The 15,933-nt window shown below is 48.1% G+C and overlaps 1 protein-coding gene across 2 annotated transcripts in view; it reads left to right on the top strand.

The window, feature by feature from the left end:
- The first annotated feature begins 5,952 nt into the window (after positions 1 to 5,952).
- Positions 5,953 to 15,933, top strand: part of ITGA9 (integrin subunit alpha 9) — a 328,677-nt gene continuing 318,696 nt past the window's right edge. Inside the window, exons 1-2 of one of the 2 annotated variants that reach the window (XM_045536741.1) lie at positions 7,188 to 7,231; positions 9,064 to 9,107. In XM_045536741.1, the coding sequence (XP_045392697.1) occupies positions 9,106 to 9,107 (2 nt within the window). In that variant the 5' untranslated portion in view covers positions 7,188 to 7,231; positions 9,064 to 9,105. Of the gene's footprint in view, positions 6,385 to 7,187; positions 7,232 to 9,063; positions 9,108 to 15,933 lie in introns of those variants that run through there. The other variant, XM_045536738.1, reaches the window with a different exon arrangement.

The following is a 15,933-nucleotide window of genomic DNA, read 5'->3' as shown; positions in this document are numbered from 1 at the left end:
TATTTATTGTTTATCATCCTCCAATGATGGAAAGTAAGCTTGATGAGGGAAAATATTTTTTAGTATTATGCTCATTCCTAAATCCCCAGAGTCTTGATCAGTGTCTGACACACAGTAAGCACTCAGTAAATATTTGAAAAGAATGAATGAGGAATAGCTGATATTTGCACAGTATTCCTACGTGCCACACATTGTACTGTGCTATATATGCATTCTCTCTCTCTCTCTTTTTTTTGAGATAGGGTCTGTCACCCAGGCTGGAGTACAGTGGCATGGTCACAGCTCAATGCAGCTTCCAACTCCTGGCCTCAAGTGATCCTCCTGCCTCAGTCTCTCAAAGTGCTTGGATTAAAGGTATGAGGCACCACACCCTGCTCATTCTCTTATTTAATCATTATGGAGAACTTATGAGATTGTTACTGTTCATCTTTATGTTTTGCTTTAACCTTTCTGTGCCATATTGTCCCCATGTATAAAGTGGGGACAGGGATGGGAGGGGGTAATTCACAATTCTAAAAATCAAAAAGCTTTTAGAGATGAAAGTTTTTCAAAAATAATCTGCTGGCAAAACCTTATCCAAACTGATATATACAAGAGTGTTGTATTAATTACCCGTTACTGCTATCACAAATTACCACAAACCTAGTGGCTTAACATGACACATTTACTACCTTATAGTTTTGGAGGTCAGAAGTTCCTGGAGACTGCATTCCTTCTGGAGGCTGTAGGCGGGGGAATCTATTTCCTTGCCTTTTCCAGTTTCTAGAGGCTTCCGACTCTCTTTGGTTGATGGCCACATCATTCTGAACACTGCTCTTGTTGTCACATCTTCTTCTTGGACACTGGCTCTTCTTTCTCTTACAAGGACCCTTCTGATTACATTAGGCCCACCTGGATAATCCAGGACAAATTCTTCACTGCAAGATCCTGAGCTTAATCACATCTGCAAAGTCTCTTTTGCCATGTAAGGTAAGATATTCACAGGTTTTGGGGACTAGGACATGAACATCTTGGGAGGGGACTGTTCCTTTTATCACAAATGTGAATATTCACACATTTTGATATCTATTTCTGTGTTTCATGGGCTTGGTATACACCATATGGTATATTGTCTTGTAATATATGGTGTTTTATGCTGTATTATCTTCTAAATGGAAAATGTCTGATTTCAGAAACACATCTGGTCCGAAAAGTTTCAGACAAGGATTGTGAACCTATAATATAGACAGTCCTCACTTCAGCTGGTTCCTTTGTAACTGAGATCAAATCTCAGCCTGTGTCTTCCTAAGTGGATCCCTGTGAAGTTTAAATGAGATAACACAATGTATATAATGCCCAGTGCAGAGTTAGACACACAGTGAATGTGCCTGCCTTGCTGCTGGCAGCTGGTCATCTTACAACAGCATCTGCCCTGCTCAAGTGTCTGTACCCCTCAGGGTTCTACAAACCAGGCCCCCATAGTCACTGGGAAGTGTCTAAACCTCCCCGTAGGGCACCGCTGGGGTACGCTCACACAGAGCCCAGAGTGCATGGGGGAACCAAGGAAGAAATTAGAAAGTCACTATGAGCTGTTAGACATTAGAAAGTCATGTTTGGGGTGCTCTGCCGGGGAACCTGCAGCCTCAAGGCCACCTGTGGCCCTCCAGATGGCCAAGTTCGGACCCTTGACTGAATCCAAACTTTATAAACCAAATCCCTTTATTAAAAGGATTTGTTCTGAAAAATTTGGATCCAGTCAAAAGGCCGCTCTCAAAGATCCAGAAGACCACATGTGACCCCAAGGCTGCAGGTTCCCCACCCTGGCAAGGCAGGGCCCACAGATACTCACCTGGAAGAACTAACTGTGTGTATCTTATGTTATAATTTCAGGTATTTGCAATGAAAAATTACATCCTAAACCTAAAGACTACTGAATCAATCAGCCTGTATTGCAAGCCTTAGAAATGTACCTAGCTTTTAACGTAATAGTTAAGTATTGAGAAAATAATGAGAAACAGATAAAAATCTACAAATTTACCAGCAAGAAAAAAGTTGTTAGATAAAGGAAGGAAAACTGGACCAATTAATCTTAAGACTTTTTTCAAGGCTTATGAAAAACCAGCACTGTTTCACCTGGACAGTTAATTATTTCAATATTCCTCTCTGCAGTGGAGCAGGGAGCAAGGCGGCAAAACCATCACTTCTTTGGCATCACAGTCTTATAGTAACAATGCTGTCAACAGCTTTCATCACAACAGGAAGTCAAGGTTGCCTTAGGGAAACTGATGACAGATTCTAGAAAAGGCGAACGATAGGAGAGCTGATAGTGCATGTTGTTTAGTTTGCAGCCACTGTGGTTAACAGAAAACCTTCAGATTAGCCCTTGAAGTGAGAGAATAAAGGAAGGGAGATCATTTGGTTGCAATTTCAGTTAGAAAATTGGACAAGAAGTTCAGTTTTTCAAAAGGCACAGTCCCATGAAGCAAATCTGCATTCTGCATGGCCAGGCTTGAAATCATACACCTCTTCCCCCTCCAGCTAGTCATCCTGGAGACATGCACTGCAGGTCAAGTCTCCGTAGAAAAGCTTATTCTGGAAATGAGGAAACTGAGCTCACTCTTGATGTCAGATTATATGAATAAATAATAAATGGTTAGAGTTTTACAGGTAGGAAATGCTGTCCCGAGAACCTCATCAATAGGTTCATTAGTTTATCAGTATCCTGTTTGATTGAATTACCCAGATTACATAGCTGTTCAGACCTGGGATTTAAATCCTCTTCATCTGATGCCAAATCCTATGTTTTTCTTCCCACATGATGGTGCCACATATTTAGGAACACAATGCAGAGTTCTGAATCTCTCTCCTGTAGGACAGTGCTTCTCAAACCTGGCTCCTTAAATCTCCTGAGATGTGCCTCAGCCCTAGAAACTCTGACCCAGAGTGGTGTTTGTGAATTTGTATTTTTAAATGGTGCCTGGAAGATCTAATGTACAGCCAGGTTTGGGGGCCACTGTTTTGTTAAAGATTAATGCTGCAACTTTACCTGATATCACTTTTAGAGTTTCATTTATAAGATGGAAATCAATATGTTTTAGATCAGTGGTTCCTAACCTTCTAAAAACTACCTTACCTTTTAAGAATCTGTTGAAATCTATGGATCTTTCCCTAAGAAACACACAGATACACAAATTCACCCTTTTACATACACTTTTAGTGGGTTGTATTGGTTGTCTATTGTCAACTTAAAAATCATGGGATCCATAAATTTGTAGAGGAGAGCTTTATTTCTTAGAAAAGGGTTACAGCCTGCAGGCTGGGTAGGCTCTGGCAGAGACCAAAAGCAGGCACTTCAGAGACAAAAGGGAGAGGCTGATCTTTATGCTGACTGGGCTGGCTAAGTATACATACTCAACAGGTTACAGGGCAGCCTCATGTGTCATAAGCAAACATGTGTGTTACATGCAACCCATGATCACTTTGGGGTGGAGATTTAACATTTAAATGTATTACAATTAGGCCCTACATGTAAAAAGGTGAAGCAGGGACATGAAGACAGTGCACAGCCAGAACTACTCCATGGTTGGTGGTGGTCTCTTATCAGGAGAAAGTTGCTAAAATCAGTCTCTTGCCCAGTCAAAGCTGTAGTTATGACTTCTGGGAGGGGGGGTTCAGTTAGTCAACGTCTGGTAATCAATGAGCTGCAATAGTTTCAATATTGCTTATCGCCAGGCTGGTGCTTGTTTAGCTGTTAGAGAAAAAGAAAAACTTTGTGGTAGTTAGAACATAGTTTATTCTTTAAGTATAGGGATTCATGATTTAACTCTTGCCTGGCATGGCTTTCAGTTTTGTTTATAATTTGGTATCTTATTGCCACAAAGTGTCAGTTCCATTAGTCTTAAGATCTCTAGTTTAACCCTGTTGCTGCTAGCACAAATTGTTACAAATATAGTGGCTTATAACAACAAAATTTATTATCTTACAGTTCTGGAGGTCAGAAATTAGACAAGAATCTCACTGGAATAAACTCAAGGTGTCGCCTTTCTGGAGGCTCTAGGGGATAATCCATTTTATTGCCTCTTCTGTCTTCCAGAAGCTGCCTGTATTCTTTGGCTCGTGGGTCCCTTCCTCCATCTTCAAAGCCAGCAATGTAGCATCTGCCTGACCCTGCTTCCACTGTCACGTCTCTTCCTCCGAATTCAGCCAGAGTTTTATTTATTTATTTTTAATGCTAGGCACATTAAGGCTTCAACAATTCTGGGCTTTGTTAGTAAGGAAATTGGGAAGTATAAATATCGGGAGGACAACAGTGATCTCTACCACACATGGAAACTTGGGTTTTGTGTCCTAAAATGAGAATAGATAATTTTTCACTTTCACACAACCAAAACACAGAAAAAGTTAAAAGTCTCCTTCAGAATCTCCCCCCAAATGCCTCCTCCTCTTACTAAGCTTGATTTTCTTCGAAAAGTTCATTCTTTCAGCAGTATTTAAGTATGTACCTGTGCCTGGCACTGAGCTGGGGCCTTGCAGATACAAAGCTAACTAAGATGCTCTTCTCTCCCTAGAGAGTCTTACTGTCTATGGGGAGGGACATCGGGCCAGAAAACAATTAAACTATCCTAAGTGTTGAGACAGAGGCATGTGAACACTATGGCAGCTCAGAAGAGAAAGGGGCAGAGGCAATGGCAGAGGACGGGCAGACAACCGGGTGGATGGGATTTTGCCGGTCGTAGAAGGGTGCTGACATTACTGGAAGAAAAATGCTGGAGAAGGCACAGATGTGTGTGAGAGCCCCTGCTGGACGTGTATGGGGAACAGCTAGAAGTTGTGTGTGGATACATTGCAGAGTCTGTGGGAAGTCCAGCCTGAGTGGGGCATGGGATGGGGCTGGAAACGGAGATGGAGCCTCCATTTGAAGTCATGCTGAGCAGCTCTGGCTCCAACCTGTGGAGCACAGGGGGAACAGGAGGTTTTAACCGTTTCCAAACTGATGTAGAACAAAAAAGTGGCAAGAAAAGAGAACAGACAGGGAAACCAAAATAGTGTGGTCAAATTCATAATGATGAGTCAATTCAGTAGGAATCTTAAATTTATTTATTTATTTATTTATTTATTTTTACTGGTCAAGTGGAGCAGTGGGAGGGAATCTTAAATTTGACTAGTCAAATTCTTAGAGACAGAAGATAGAAAGGTGGTTGCCTGGGGCTCAGGAAGGGAGATGAAGAGGAAGGGAAGAAAGAGGAGTTTTTGTTTAATGGGTACAAAGTTTATTTTGTAAGCTGAAAAGAGCTCCGGAGAGAGATGGTAGCGATGTTGCACAATATCCGTATACTTAATATCCACGAAATGTACAGGTAAACTGATTAGGATGGTAACTTTATGTTACACACACACACAGACACACACACACAGCTGGAGAGCTTCGGATTCAGCAGGTCTGGAGTGAGACCTGAGGATTTGCATTCCTGACGAGTTCCCAGGTAAGGTTGACGCTGCTGGCCCGGAGACCGCACTGAGGGAGTCACTGGTGTAGGAGACCGGTGAGCAGAATGGGGAGGGGCGCTCCGATCGCTTCCACGTGGCTATTATTGTTAGCGACACCACCAACAGCTGACGTTTATGGAGCACTTGTACCTTACAGTTTACAACTGGGTGAGGGAACAGCGGACGGCTGGGATAGAATCTCAACTGGTCCCTCACCGGTTGCTTTGGTTCTTGATGGTGTGTGACAGACGGAGAGAGAGACTCAGGCAGAGGGAATGACCAAAGCGCACAGCGGCGGAAGGGGTCGGGACCGAGCGCACAGGCACGCGGGGAGGAGGGGCAGCCCGGGGCGCCCGGGGCTCGCTCGCTGCCCGGGCGGTGCGCGGGGGGCTCGCGGCCCGCAGGGGGCGCTGCCGCGCCGCCCAGCCGCCGGCCGCCCGGGCCGCCCACCCCGCGGGCGCGCCTCTCCGCACTCCAGCGCCGCCCGGCCCGGGACGCTCGCACAGACTTCTCGGTCCGGCTGAAGACGCCGGCCGCTCGGGGCCGCCCCTGTGCTTGCCTTCGGCAGCCGCTCAGCCCACCGCCCCCTCCCCGGTGCCGGGCTCGCGGCATCCCGCCCGCGTCCGAGCGCAGAGCTCCCGCCCCGGGAGCTTCCCGGCCGTCGGCGGACCCCGCGGCCCGCGCGCTTGGCGCCCTGCTCGCGGGGCAGAGGGGAGGCGGCGACCGGCTGGGGATGGGCGACCCGGCTGCGCTGAGGGGCGCCGGGGGGGTCCGCGCGCTCCTCCTGGCGCTGGCGGCCGCGGGGATCCCCGCGGGCGCCTACAATCTCGACCCGCAGCGTCCCGTGCGCTTCCAGGGCCCCGCCGGCTCCTTCTTCGGCTACGCGGTGCTGGAGCATTTCCACGACAACACGCGCTGGTGAGTGCCCTGCCGGCTCCCCGACCCCGGCCCGGCCACCGCCCCGGCCCCGGGGCCAGCCGCCGCCGCCGCCTTTCCGGCCTCTTCCACGCCGCCGTCCCGAGGGGGAGATTTAAATGTCTCCGCGGCGCGCGGCTCGGCCGCCCGGGGAAGGCGGGAGGAGGGAGGACGTCCGTCCCGGGCCCCACTGAGGTCCCGGTCGGCGCCCGGAGGCGGAGGGGGCAGAGCCGGGCGCTTGTCCCGGGGTCCCAGCCGGGAGCGTGCGGAGAGACCCCCACGAGTTGCCTCCTCGGCCCCACAGCCAGACTCTAACTCTCGATCGCAAAGTAACTTGGCTCATCTGCATCGGAGAGGCTGCCGCAGGCTGGGCGACCATCCTGAACCTCTCAGGGCCTTGAGGAGACAGGGCACTGGGGATGCATCCCCTACTCCTAGTTCTGGGGAACTCTTGGGGACAAATTCAAGCCTCTCCAGCGCCGCTATGCAGGAGAGAGGCAGTCCCCAGGGGCAGGGTGTCTGGGATGCCCGGGAGTGCATTGGAGCGCAGAGGCCCCCTCTGATCCCACAAGACCTTCGGCTGGAGCGGTGCGGAGAGGCTGTGGGCTTAGGAATGGAGGGTAAGGGAAGACCCCCGAGTGACAAGGCTGGTGGGGCTGGTGGTGGGTGTTTCCCGCGGCAGCCTGAGCCTCATCTTGCATGGGCCATGCGACCTGGAGACAAGCATCGGAAGCCTTAGGAGAGGACGCGGTTCTGTAGAAGTCAAGGAGTCCGTCTGCCCTCGAGGTCCTAGGTGTGGACATGAAGAAAGACTGGCGTCTCTTCCCCATAAAGCACCATTAGCTAAGTGGTACAAACTTTGAGTGCCCAACCCCAGAGGAGAAGTGCTAAGGCGAGGTTGGTGCCCTTGGCCACTTCCCCTGGACCAGAGGGAATAAAACAGCCACACAATGGTCACTTCTTCATAGGAGAGAATTAGGCTGTGGGTAGTTGCTCTGTTCAAGGTCATGCCTCAGTGGGGGCCCAAGTTGACAGCTAGTTCGTGTTGATTTTATTGTGTAGTCACCAGCGTGAGCACCCTTAGGGGTGGCAGGCTGGGAGGTCGAGGTCAGTGATGCCCGTGTGCCAAGCACGTAGTTATGTGGGAGAGTCACTGCCCTGCATTTGACAGTGGCTGATGGAAGAGGGTGGTTTGTGGATCCGAGTACTCAAGCGTTCCTGGAAAAGGGAACTCCGTGACCTGCCAGCCCATTAACAATCATGCTTTAGGGAGAGCTGCCTCCAAGAGAAGCAGTTTTCAAGTCTGTGTGTCTCTTTTTCAGTTCCACATACTCTTAAACATTCACTCCAGTTGCTGAGTTCAAGGCCAGACTGTCTCTTCTTGTACTTGTCAAATCCCCCTCTTAAAACAAAGCAGGCTGAACACCTTTTCTATGTCCTCCAGACTCAGGGTCCACCATGGGCTCTGGATTTGGTACAGAACACAGCCTGAGCAGAAGCAGCTGGAGAATGCGTTCCAGAATCCCACACTGGGCTCCCAGACTGTGTGACCTTGGCACCAAGCATGTGGGAAGAGATGTCAAAAATAGAAGGGCTGCTCTGGGTAGGGGGCTGCTGAGGAAGGGCAGGCAGCTGAGCGAGCGGGAGCATTGTGTGCCATCTGCAGGCCGAGGCTGACGGGTGTGTCCTGGAGCTCTTTGACGGCGAGAGGGAAAGGTGCCAGGCCCATGTCACCTAGATATGGGTGGGCCACAGGTCCAAGCCACCCCAGCTGGGAAACAACTAGGTAGAGACAAGAGCAGATATGACAGAGGAAAGGTATTCAGCCTGCTTTGTTTTAAAAAGAGGATGAAGAAAAGCTGTGTGTTGTGAATAGATTTGGCAAGTGTAGGAAAAGATGGGCTGGCCTTAAAGTTGGCACCCAGGGTAAATGGGAAGGGGGTGTGGAACTGGACGGGAATGGCTGGTGCATGGCTTTGTTGCCAGTAGAGGTATGGGACACGTATTTCAGGGGTCCAGGGGAACCTGTACAGCTGGGCTGCTGGTCTCAATAGTGCCCTCACTTGTTCTGGTACAAGTCAGCTGCTCTTTGTGTTGGAGTTCTTGTTTCTGTAGTTTTTTAGGTACCAACTAAAAGCTGCTGAAATCTTTTTAAAGCAAATCCTCTTTTTCTTCCCCCTCCCAAGTTGACTTAATTTTTTTTTGGTAATTTTTGCTTCTCTTCTTGATTTCTATTCTCTTGCTGCTTTTTAAAAAGTATTTTCCTCCCCATCCTTATTCTCTTGTCCTACTTCCCCTCCACCTCCCCGAATACTCTTTGTCTTAGACCTGGAACGTATTCTCTGTTGATTCTGCTACCCAGTCTTGGTAAGCTGTGGCCTTGGAAGCAAGAGACTTCCAACATCTCCTCCTCTCTCCTCTTTTCCTTTCTCTAGAGGCCAGACTTACTGTGAGGCTGATGAGACTCAAGCCAAAGTCTCCTCGCTTGCACAGGCCCCTACCAAGGCTCTGTGCCTAATTTTATACTCTTAAGTTTGTATTAATTTTCTTAAAGGTGGTAGCCCTAAATTTATAAGATTTAGGTCTTGGGAAATGTGGGTCTATCCTAGGTCTCTACCTTAACTTTCAACTCTGGGGTTGGTTGGTTGACTTAGTGACTGATTGTTGGTCTCTTACTACTAGGCAGTACCTGAGCCCTGGATCTTCTAGCTGTGCTTGAGGGACATGTAAGTGGTTTCCAGTTATTCACAATTATAAACAACAACAGGGGTAGACAATCTTGTGACTAAATCCTTGTGCACATCCTTATTTCCTTTGAATAAATTCCTGGGCTTAGAATTGCTGGGTCAGAGAGGATGGAGGTTTTTTAGGTACTCTCTATGTATTACTGAAGTGCCAGTGAGGTGTGTACTTTAGAGAAATGCATTAATTTATTCAGGTACTGGAGTTTGGAAGTAGTTTTACAAAGGGCTGCTCTAGTGCAATGAAAGAGCATAGAACCTACATGGGGTAACTTAAAAAGATCACAAATACTAACCAAAATGGGTAAGGAAGGTAAGGGAGATAGACATGAACAGGAAAAATAGTATATTGAAACTTTGAGAAGAAAAAAAGACAGATGTCAATTAAGCCTTGTATCTTGTGTCTTTGTTCTTGACGAAATTATTCTTTAGCTTCTTACTTGGTTCAGTATTTTGTGGTTTAAGATATTTGCTTCATGCTAATTAACCACCTGCTTTGCAGGTGAAAGAATGTCACATATATAGGGCAAGAGAAGAATGTGCTGGAAATGAGGGAGGGCCCAGACACCAAGGTCAGTGTGGACTCTGGAGGTAGCAGAGCTGAGGGCTCCCCCAGGTGCACATCACAAAGCATGTGTGCGTGCTCTGTTGGTAGAACTAGCGCTTCTCTATTCCCATAACTGAGCATTTCTATCAATCCTTTTGTAAACCAAAATTTTCACTGATCAGAGGGTCCTAGATCTGTGTGTAAGGGATGGGGCAATCTTGCTTTTCTGAGCCCTGGTGACTGAGTCCAGCTCTGTAGCCCACTGAGAATAGAGCTCCAGACTCGGCTTCCCTCAAAGTGCTTACCTGCATGGTCCCTCTGTCACCGTGCTCCAGGCAGTGAGAATCGTCCCCAGGGCTAGGTGGACCAGGATATCCTGGGCAGTGTTTCAGATGACATTTGCATCAGTTTGGATGCAAACATGCAAGTGACTCAATTTTTTTTTTTCTAATAACACCAGTGTCTGGTTCCTCTCCTATACCTCCCACCCCCCAAGTCTTCTGGCATCTTTTGAACAACAGCAGTAGGTGCCAGGGAACATGGACAAAGCCGATTTCTGTCCCCTTCACTTAGACGTGGACCAGTTCCTCAGCTGCAAGGCTGACAACTGTAACACCCTGTGATATAAATAAATGTGGCCCGGCCGGCGTCCAGCCCCCAGAGTGGGCGTCTTCCACACCCCTCCCCTTCCCTCCTCCTCTGCCCCAGACGCCCTGGAGTCCAAAGTGGTTGGGTGCACTGGCTTCCTCTCTGGCGACGGGCTTCCTTCCCCCTCTCCTGGGACGCATCAAGACGGCTGTGCTTAGGCACGGAGCAAGTGCTCGGAAATGGAAGACTCGTTTGGCTTTTTGCTTTGTTAGAGGTTGTCAGAGCATCGTTTAGTGAGGAAAAGGAGGCAATTCAAAGCCACAGAGAGCATAACATCCTCAATTTGCTCTAAGGTTGAGAATTAAAAGAACAAGCTAGACAGTTCTGGTGAGCTGCCTAGTGCAGTCGCCACTGGCCAGATGTATTGCTATTTAAATTAAAATTAACTAAAACGAAATATAATTAAGAATTCATCGGACAGGCATGGGTTGTTTAGAGGGGCAGAGAAGAGACTCCTGTGAAGGGAAGAGGTTTAGAAGGGGAGCTCTGGGATGATGGGCCCTGCTGCCCCCAACCCTGCCAATCTTGGTGAGGAAACACTCAGAAATGGCGGTGACAGCCCTGCCTTCTCATACCCTCCATGGTGGACATGTTTGCTGGGCTCCCCTGTCCCATGCCAGGCTCTTAGGGGAAGATGGAGCTCCACTCCCTCATTTGGATTTTCTGGAAATGGCATTTTTAGATCTTGTTCCTGATCCTCACTCGCCCTACAGAGCCTGCTTTCTCAAGCTTTCAGGAAGGTACAACACATATATGAGGCCCAAGTTCTAAGGGGACCCAGAAAGCGTCTTTGTAGGGCTTCTGGGGAGTTTCCCTGAAGATCTTGAGAAGCTGGCAAGGGTGCTGTTTCCTCAGCTAGTGCTGAATGCTGGCTGGGGGCAGAGGCAACTGTCTTGCCCAGGGGAGAGCCTTCCAGGGCAGCAAGACAGACTGGTCTCAGCCAGTCATTAACAGCCCTGAGTGTGAGAGTGTGAAGGGCCAGGCCCCAGCCAGCTCTGATTCCCCGGTGACATGCTGCTGTTCAGGAAATGGTCTCCTTCTGATAACTTCTATTGTGGTTTGTCCAGGGAAAATGTTGTTTTCACATTTATTAAAAGCAGCCATGGTGCTCTCTGAAATAATTTGCTTTCAAGGGAGTTGCATGTAATTTTGAAAATCAAAATTCCATCAGATAGTATTTGCTGGGCATGTACAAGAGGGCAGATGCTTTCACAGGCACCATATGTAGTTGAATCTTTGTGACAACCTGGTGAATGGTTTCCAGTTTGCTGTTTGGGGAACTGAGGTTTACAGAGTTACATGCCTTGTTCAAGGCCCACCCCGCCCGAGAGATCAATGCTCATTTATTGGGGCTTGTGTCCATCCGTTTGCATCCTTCAGGAAGCAGATGCTAAGACAGAGATAGGAGTGTGAGAGAATTATTGGGGGTGGGGTAATGCCTGTAAGAGAGAAAGGGGGAAGAAGCTGGATGGGGTGGGGAATGCTTGAGACTGGATGAGATTTGATTGAAGCCTCAGTCAACTCAGCAGGGACCACTGGGCCGAAATGGCTGTCCTCTGCCTTGATCAGGCATTGGCTACAGCTGCCTGGGGAGAGTGTGGCCTCAGCTTGAGCATTGCAGCAGATCCTGAAGGGGCTGCTGACTGTCCCCTTTGCAGCTGAATGGCATGAGGTGACACACACCCCCATGGTGGCCCTGGAGCCCATCCTGCAGCAGTCGCCACATTGGGAGGGTATGAGTTGTGCTCCTTGGCCTGCAGCTGTGGCTGGGGGGTCATCTGTCCTTGTTCATCCCTCTATAATCAGCATGTGGAGCATTAGGATGGACAGTGGGGTCATTGGAACTGGCTCAGAAACAGAATTCAGAGCATTCTGGCTGCCAGCTGGCTCACAAGGTATGTTTCTGATGTCAGAGAAATCTCAGGTGAGGGATTTCAGAGCAAGGGAGCTCTACCTTATGTTGAGCTATCAAGCTCTCTGAATTGTAAATCCTTTTAGCCAAGTGGATTTGGCGACCAACCAAAGCAGAATAAAATGTTTTATTCCAACCTTCCTTTTTGCCAGAGGGAGCCTTAGGAAGTGAAAGCATGTCCAAGATTGGGAAAAATCTAGAGTTTTCGAAACCACAGGCTTACTTGGTCCCCAATGTCTGCTTTTTACATGGGCAAAAAGGACTTCTGTTAGGAGTTTAAATTAGCAACAGTAGCAACAGCAGCAACAATATACTTATTAGATACTTAGTATATGTCAACTGCTGTTCTACATACTTTATTTACATTAGTTCATTTAATGTTCCCTGTAATCATTTCAGCTGGTGTCTTAGTTCAGGCTTCTATAACAACTTATCATAGGCTGGATGGCTTATACACAAAGGAAATTTTTTTCTCACACACACGGAGGCTAGGAAGTTCAAGATCAAGGCCCTGGCAGGTTTGTTGTCTGGTGAGTGCCCGTTTTCTGGTTCATAGGTAGCCATCTTCTCACTCTAACCTCACATGGCAAAAGGGGTGAGGGAGCTCTCTGGGGCCACTTTTATAAGGGCACTATTCCCATTCATGAGGGCTCTACCTCCCAAAGGCGTCACCTCCAAGGACTATCATCTTGTGAATTGTGGGGGTGAGGGGACACAAAAATTCAGTCTGTATCAGCTGGCCATCATTTTATTCCCATCACAGAGGGGGAAACTGAGGCACAGAGGCATTATTGCCCAAGTCACATGACTACTGAGTAGTAGAACAGGGCCTGTGTGTTTGCCTACCCAGCCCAGATGCCTCTCAGGAAGTCAAGAATCTGCGTTTGGGGGCTTCAGGGCACCCAGGCATCAGTCTTGTGAAGTTCCATTCTGCCCTGCTTTGCTAGAGAAGTTATGGAATTACCATAGCAGTAGTTTCTCTACAGCACCCTTTGGGGATGGTTAATCACGACCCACTGGCTACCTTTGGGGGGATGCTAGGGTTCTGCTTTCTGGAGATGTTTGATCACTGAGTGAACAGGGACCCAGTGATTCTGCCAGGGTCGTTGGCAGAGCCTGCTCTCACACACCAAGTCCGTTTGGTCTGAAGACAGAAGTATCCTAGGAAAGATGGAGCATTCCAGGTTCTCCAATGTATCCACCTAACCTCCCCACACACTCTGAGTCCTCTTTATTTATCCACTCTGTCTCCCTGCCACTTATTTAGGAAGCTCTGTCTGGAGAGCTGATAGGGAAGGTAGCCATGGTGGCCAGTGTTTAGGATTCTCCCCTGGATTTGCAACTTCGTTAAAGAAACCCACACAGAGTCAAACTTTCTGTACCAGAACAATATGTGAGAGAGAATGATTTGTATCCCCAAAGATCTGAATATAAAAAAAGGCATGAAACTAATTTTCTCCACCTTAGCTGGTCCCTCGGTGTGTCAGGGCCACCTGGGAGGTGGCCTCTCCCAGCCCTTCCTGTCTAGTGTTACAGCTGTGATGTGTGCAGGGTGAACTTGGTGTTGTGTAGGACTGCAGAGGGTCTTGGCACCTCTTTTGCACCAGGATGAGTCCTAGAAAGTGATGTTCAGATTCAGCTGAGTGAGGTTCTTCCTTGGCTCTACCTTTGTTGTGGCCCCTGATTCCCCCAAAGCAACCAGATCTGTGGCTTCTTTGCCACAAAAGAGGGGCCACTAATATGCACAAGTGCCTGGTGGCCAAGGGTGGGCCCCAACATCAGCCCTGCTCTCAATCTGTCTTACTCAGCTCCCCACTTAGGAGCTGTGTGATCTTGGCCAGTTACTTCAGCTGTTTGAGCCTCGGTTCCTTATTCTTTAAAGGGGTAATAAGGGCCTCTCCCTTATCAGGTTTTGGGGGCATTAAATGAGATGTCTGCAAAGGCCAAGCACAACACATAGCATATAGTAAGCCCTTGATAGATATTAGTAGTTATTTCTATTGTTACTTGATCTGATTTCTGAAACTGATGGTTTTTTTCATCCTAACTTGAGATGCTAAAAGAGTTTGCTTTCAGTACACTTGCCAATTCTTTAATTTATTCATCAAACTTTGTTGATACCCAACACAGAAATGAATGAGATATTCTTACATAGACACACTTTTCATTATGTGTGATCTCTAAAAATTTGGTCAAGCTCTTCATAAATCTGCATTTTTGAGCATTCATATATACCCTATCTTCTTCCAAAAAGGATCTGAAATGGCACCTTTAATTGGCGACCTGTGGGATTATAAATCCTAGAGACTTGCATGCCTCTTCCTTCTCTGTGCTCTTGCAGAGCCAGGGAGCAGGTGGAAGGCCACCTGTGTTACGGGGAGCTCTAGCTCTCATCCCAGGCTCCAGATAAGTCAGAGAGTTAAGTCTGCAGTTCCAACATTGGGGGGTTGTAGCGAGAATTTTATTTTTTTTTTAAAAGTGAAAGGATTGCCTTATTTTTCTTGGAGAAGAAAATTATCACAAGAAAGCAACAGGAAGATGTTGAGGCTTTTACTTAGATCTTCCAGAAGTCTATAGCTTGCCCTACCAGTTGGATTTTAAGGGTCACTTGATGCTCCCAGGTGTGGAAGGAAACATCAGTCCTCTTGCCATGCCTCCTTCTCCAGCTGCCTCTCCTCAGCATGTCTGCCAGGGCAGCAGCCTCTGAGGGACCCTTCACTCCCTGACAGGACAGCCGGCAAATGCCACTGCAAGGTGGGACCGTGCCCATGCCTCTGCTCTTTCCCAGCTGGGCATGGAACTCCACCTGTTTCATTCTCTGACTTAGCCTCTTCTGGTATGGCTTGCACCCCTTTTCCTACATTTATTTACTCCAACCTAGGCTCCCAGGATAAAAATTATTATTGCCAGCCTTTTGTGAATACTTCCTGTGTGCCAGAGGCACTATGCTCATAGTCACCTTGATGCAGTGGGGACAACTACTGCTGTGGCACAGAGAAGCCAAGTCACTTGCCTACGGTTACCCACAGGTAAATTGTAGAGTTGTGATTTGAGCCTAGGTGGGCCTGATTTAATGCTAATCTGACTGTTCTCAGGCTCAACCATACTGCCCTCCCTACCTCCATCCTCATCAAGCCCCTGGCCCTGGTATCAGGTTCCTAAGGAGGAAGGAAAAGGGCCTTGAGGCATCTTTTGAGAGCATTTGAGTCTGTTTTTGGCCTTGCGGATAGTAGACCTCAATCCCTTCTTGCCAGTCAGGCCATCCTGGGCTGCATGGTCCCCCAGACACTTTGCCATCTGCCACTTCCTTTTGTGCCTCATCACTGCCCTGGGAGGAGACCTTGCATTTGTTATTATCTTTGTTGTATAGAAAAGGAAAGGAAGGGCTGGAGCAGCCAGGGGACATGTCCCCGGTCACATAGCTGTAGAGGAGCTGGGAAGTCCTGGGTATGACTCCAGGCATTCTCTTCAGGGCTGTTCCTACCACCCCACCCTGCCTGTCCTGTATCAGAGCCCTCAGAAAAAGTTTGTGGTCCTGGTTGGTGATGAGATTTTTTCTTGTGGGGAGGAAAGGAGACCAGGTAGCTAGAGGAGCTATAGCAATAGTTCTTAGCTACAGAGTTGGATAATTGGTTTGGACTCAGGAGCAATTAGTGGGCAATAGAGTTACCATGGTCCAGTTCCCTTCAAAGTGGCATGCCCAG

Source organism: Lemur catta, chromosome 1, assembly GCF_020740605.2.
Source record: "Lemur catta isolate mLemCat1 chromosome 1, mLemCat1.pri, whole genome shotgun sequence".
In the NCBI taxonomy this organism is placed as follows: Eukaryota; Metazoa; Chordata; class Mammalia; order Primates; family Lemuridae; genus Lemur; species Lemur catta.
This window is presented reverse-complemented; position numbering and strand designations above follow the sequence as displayed.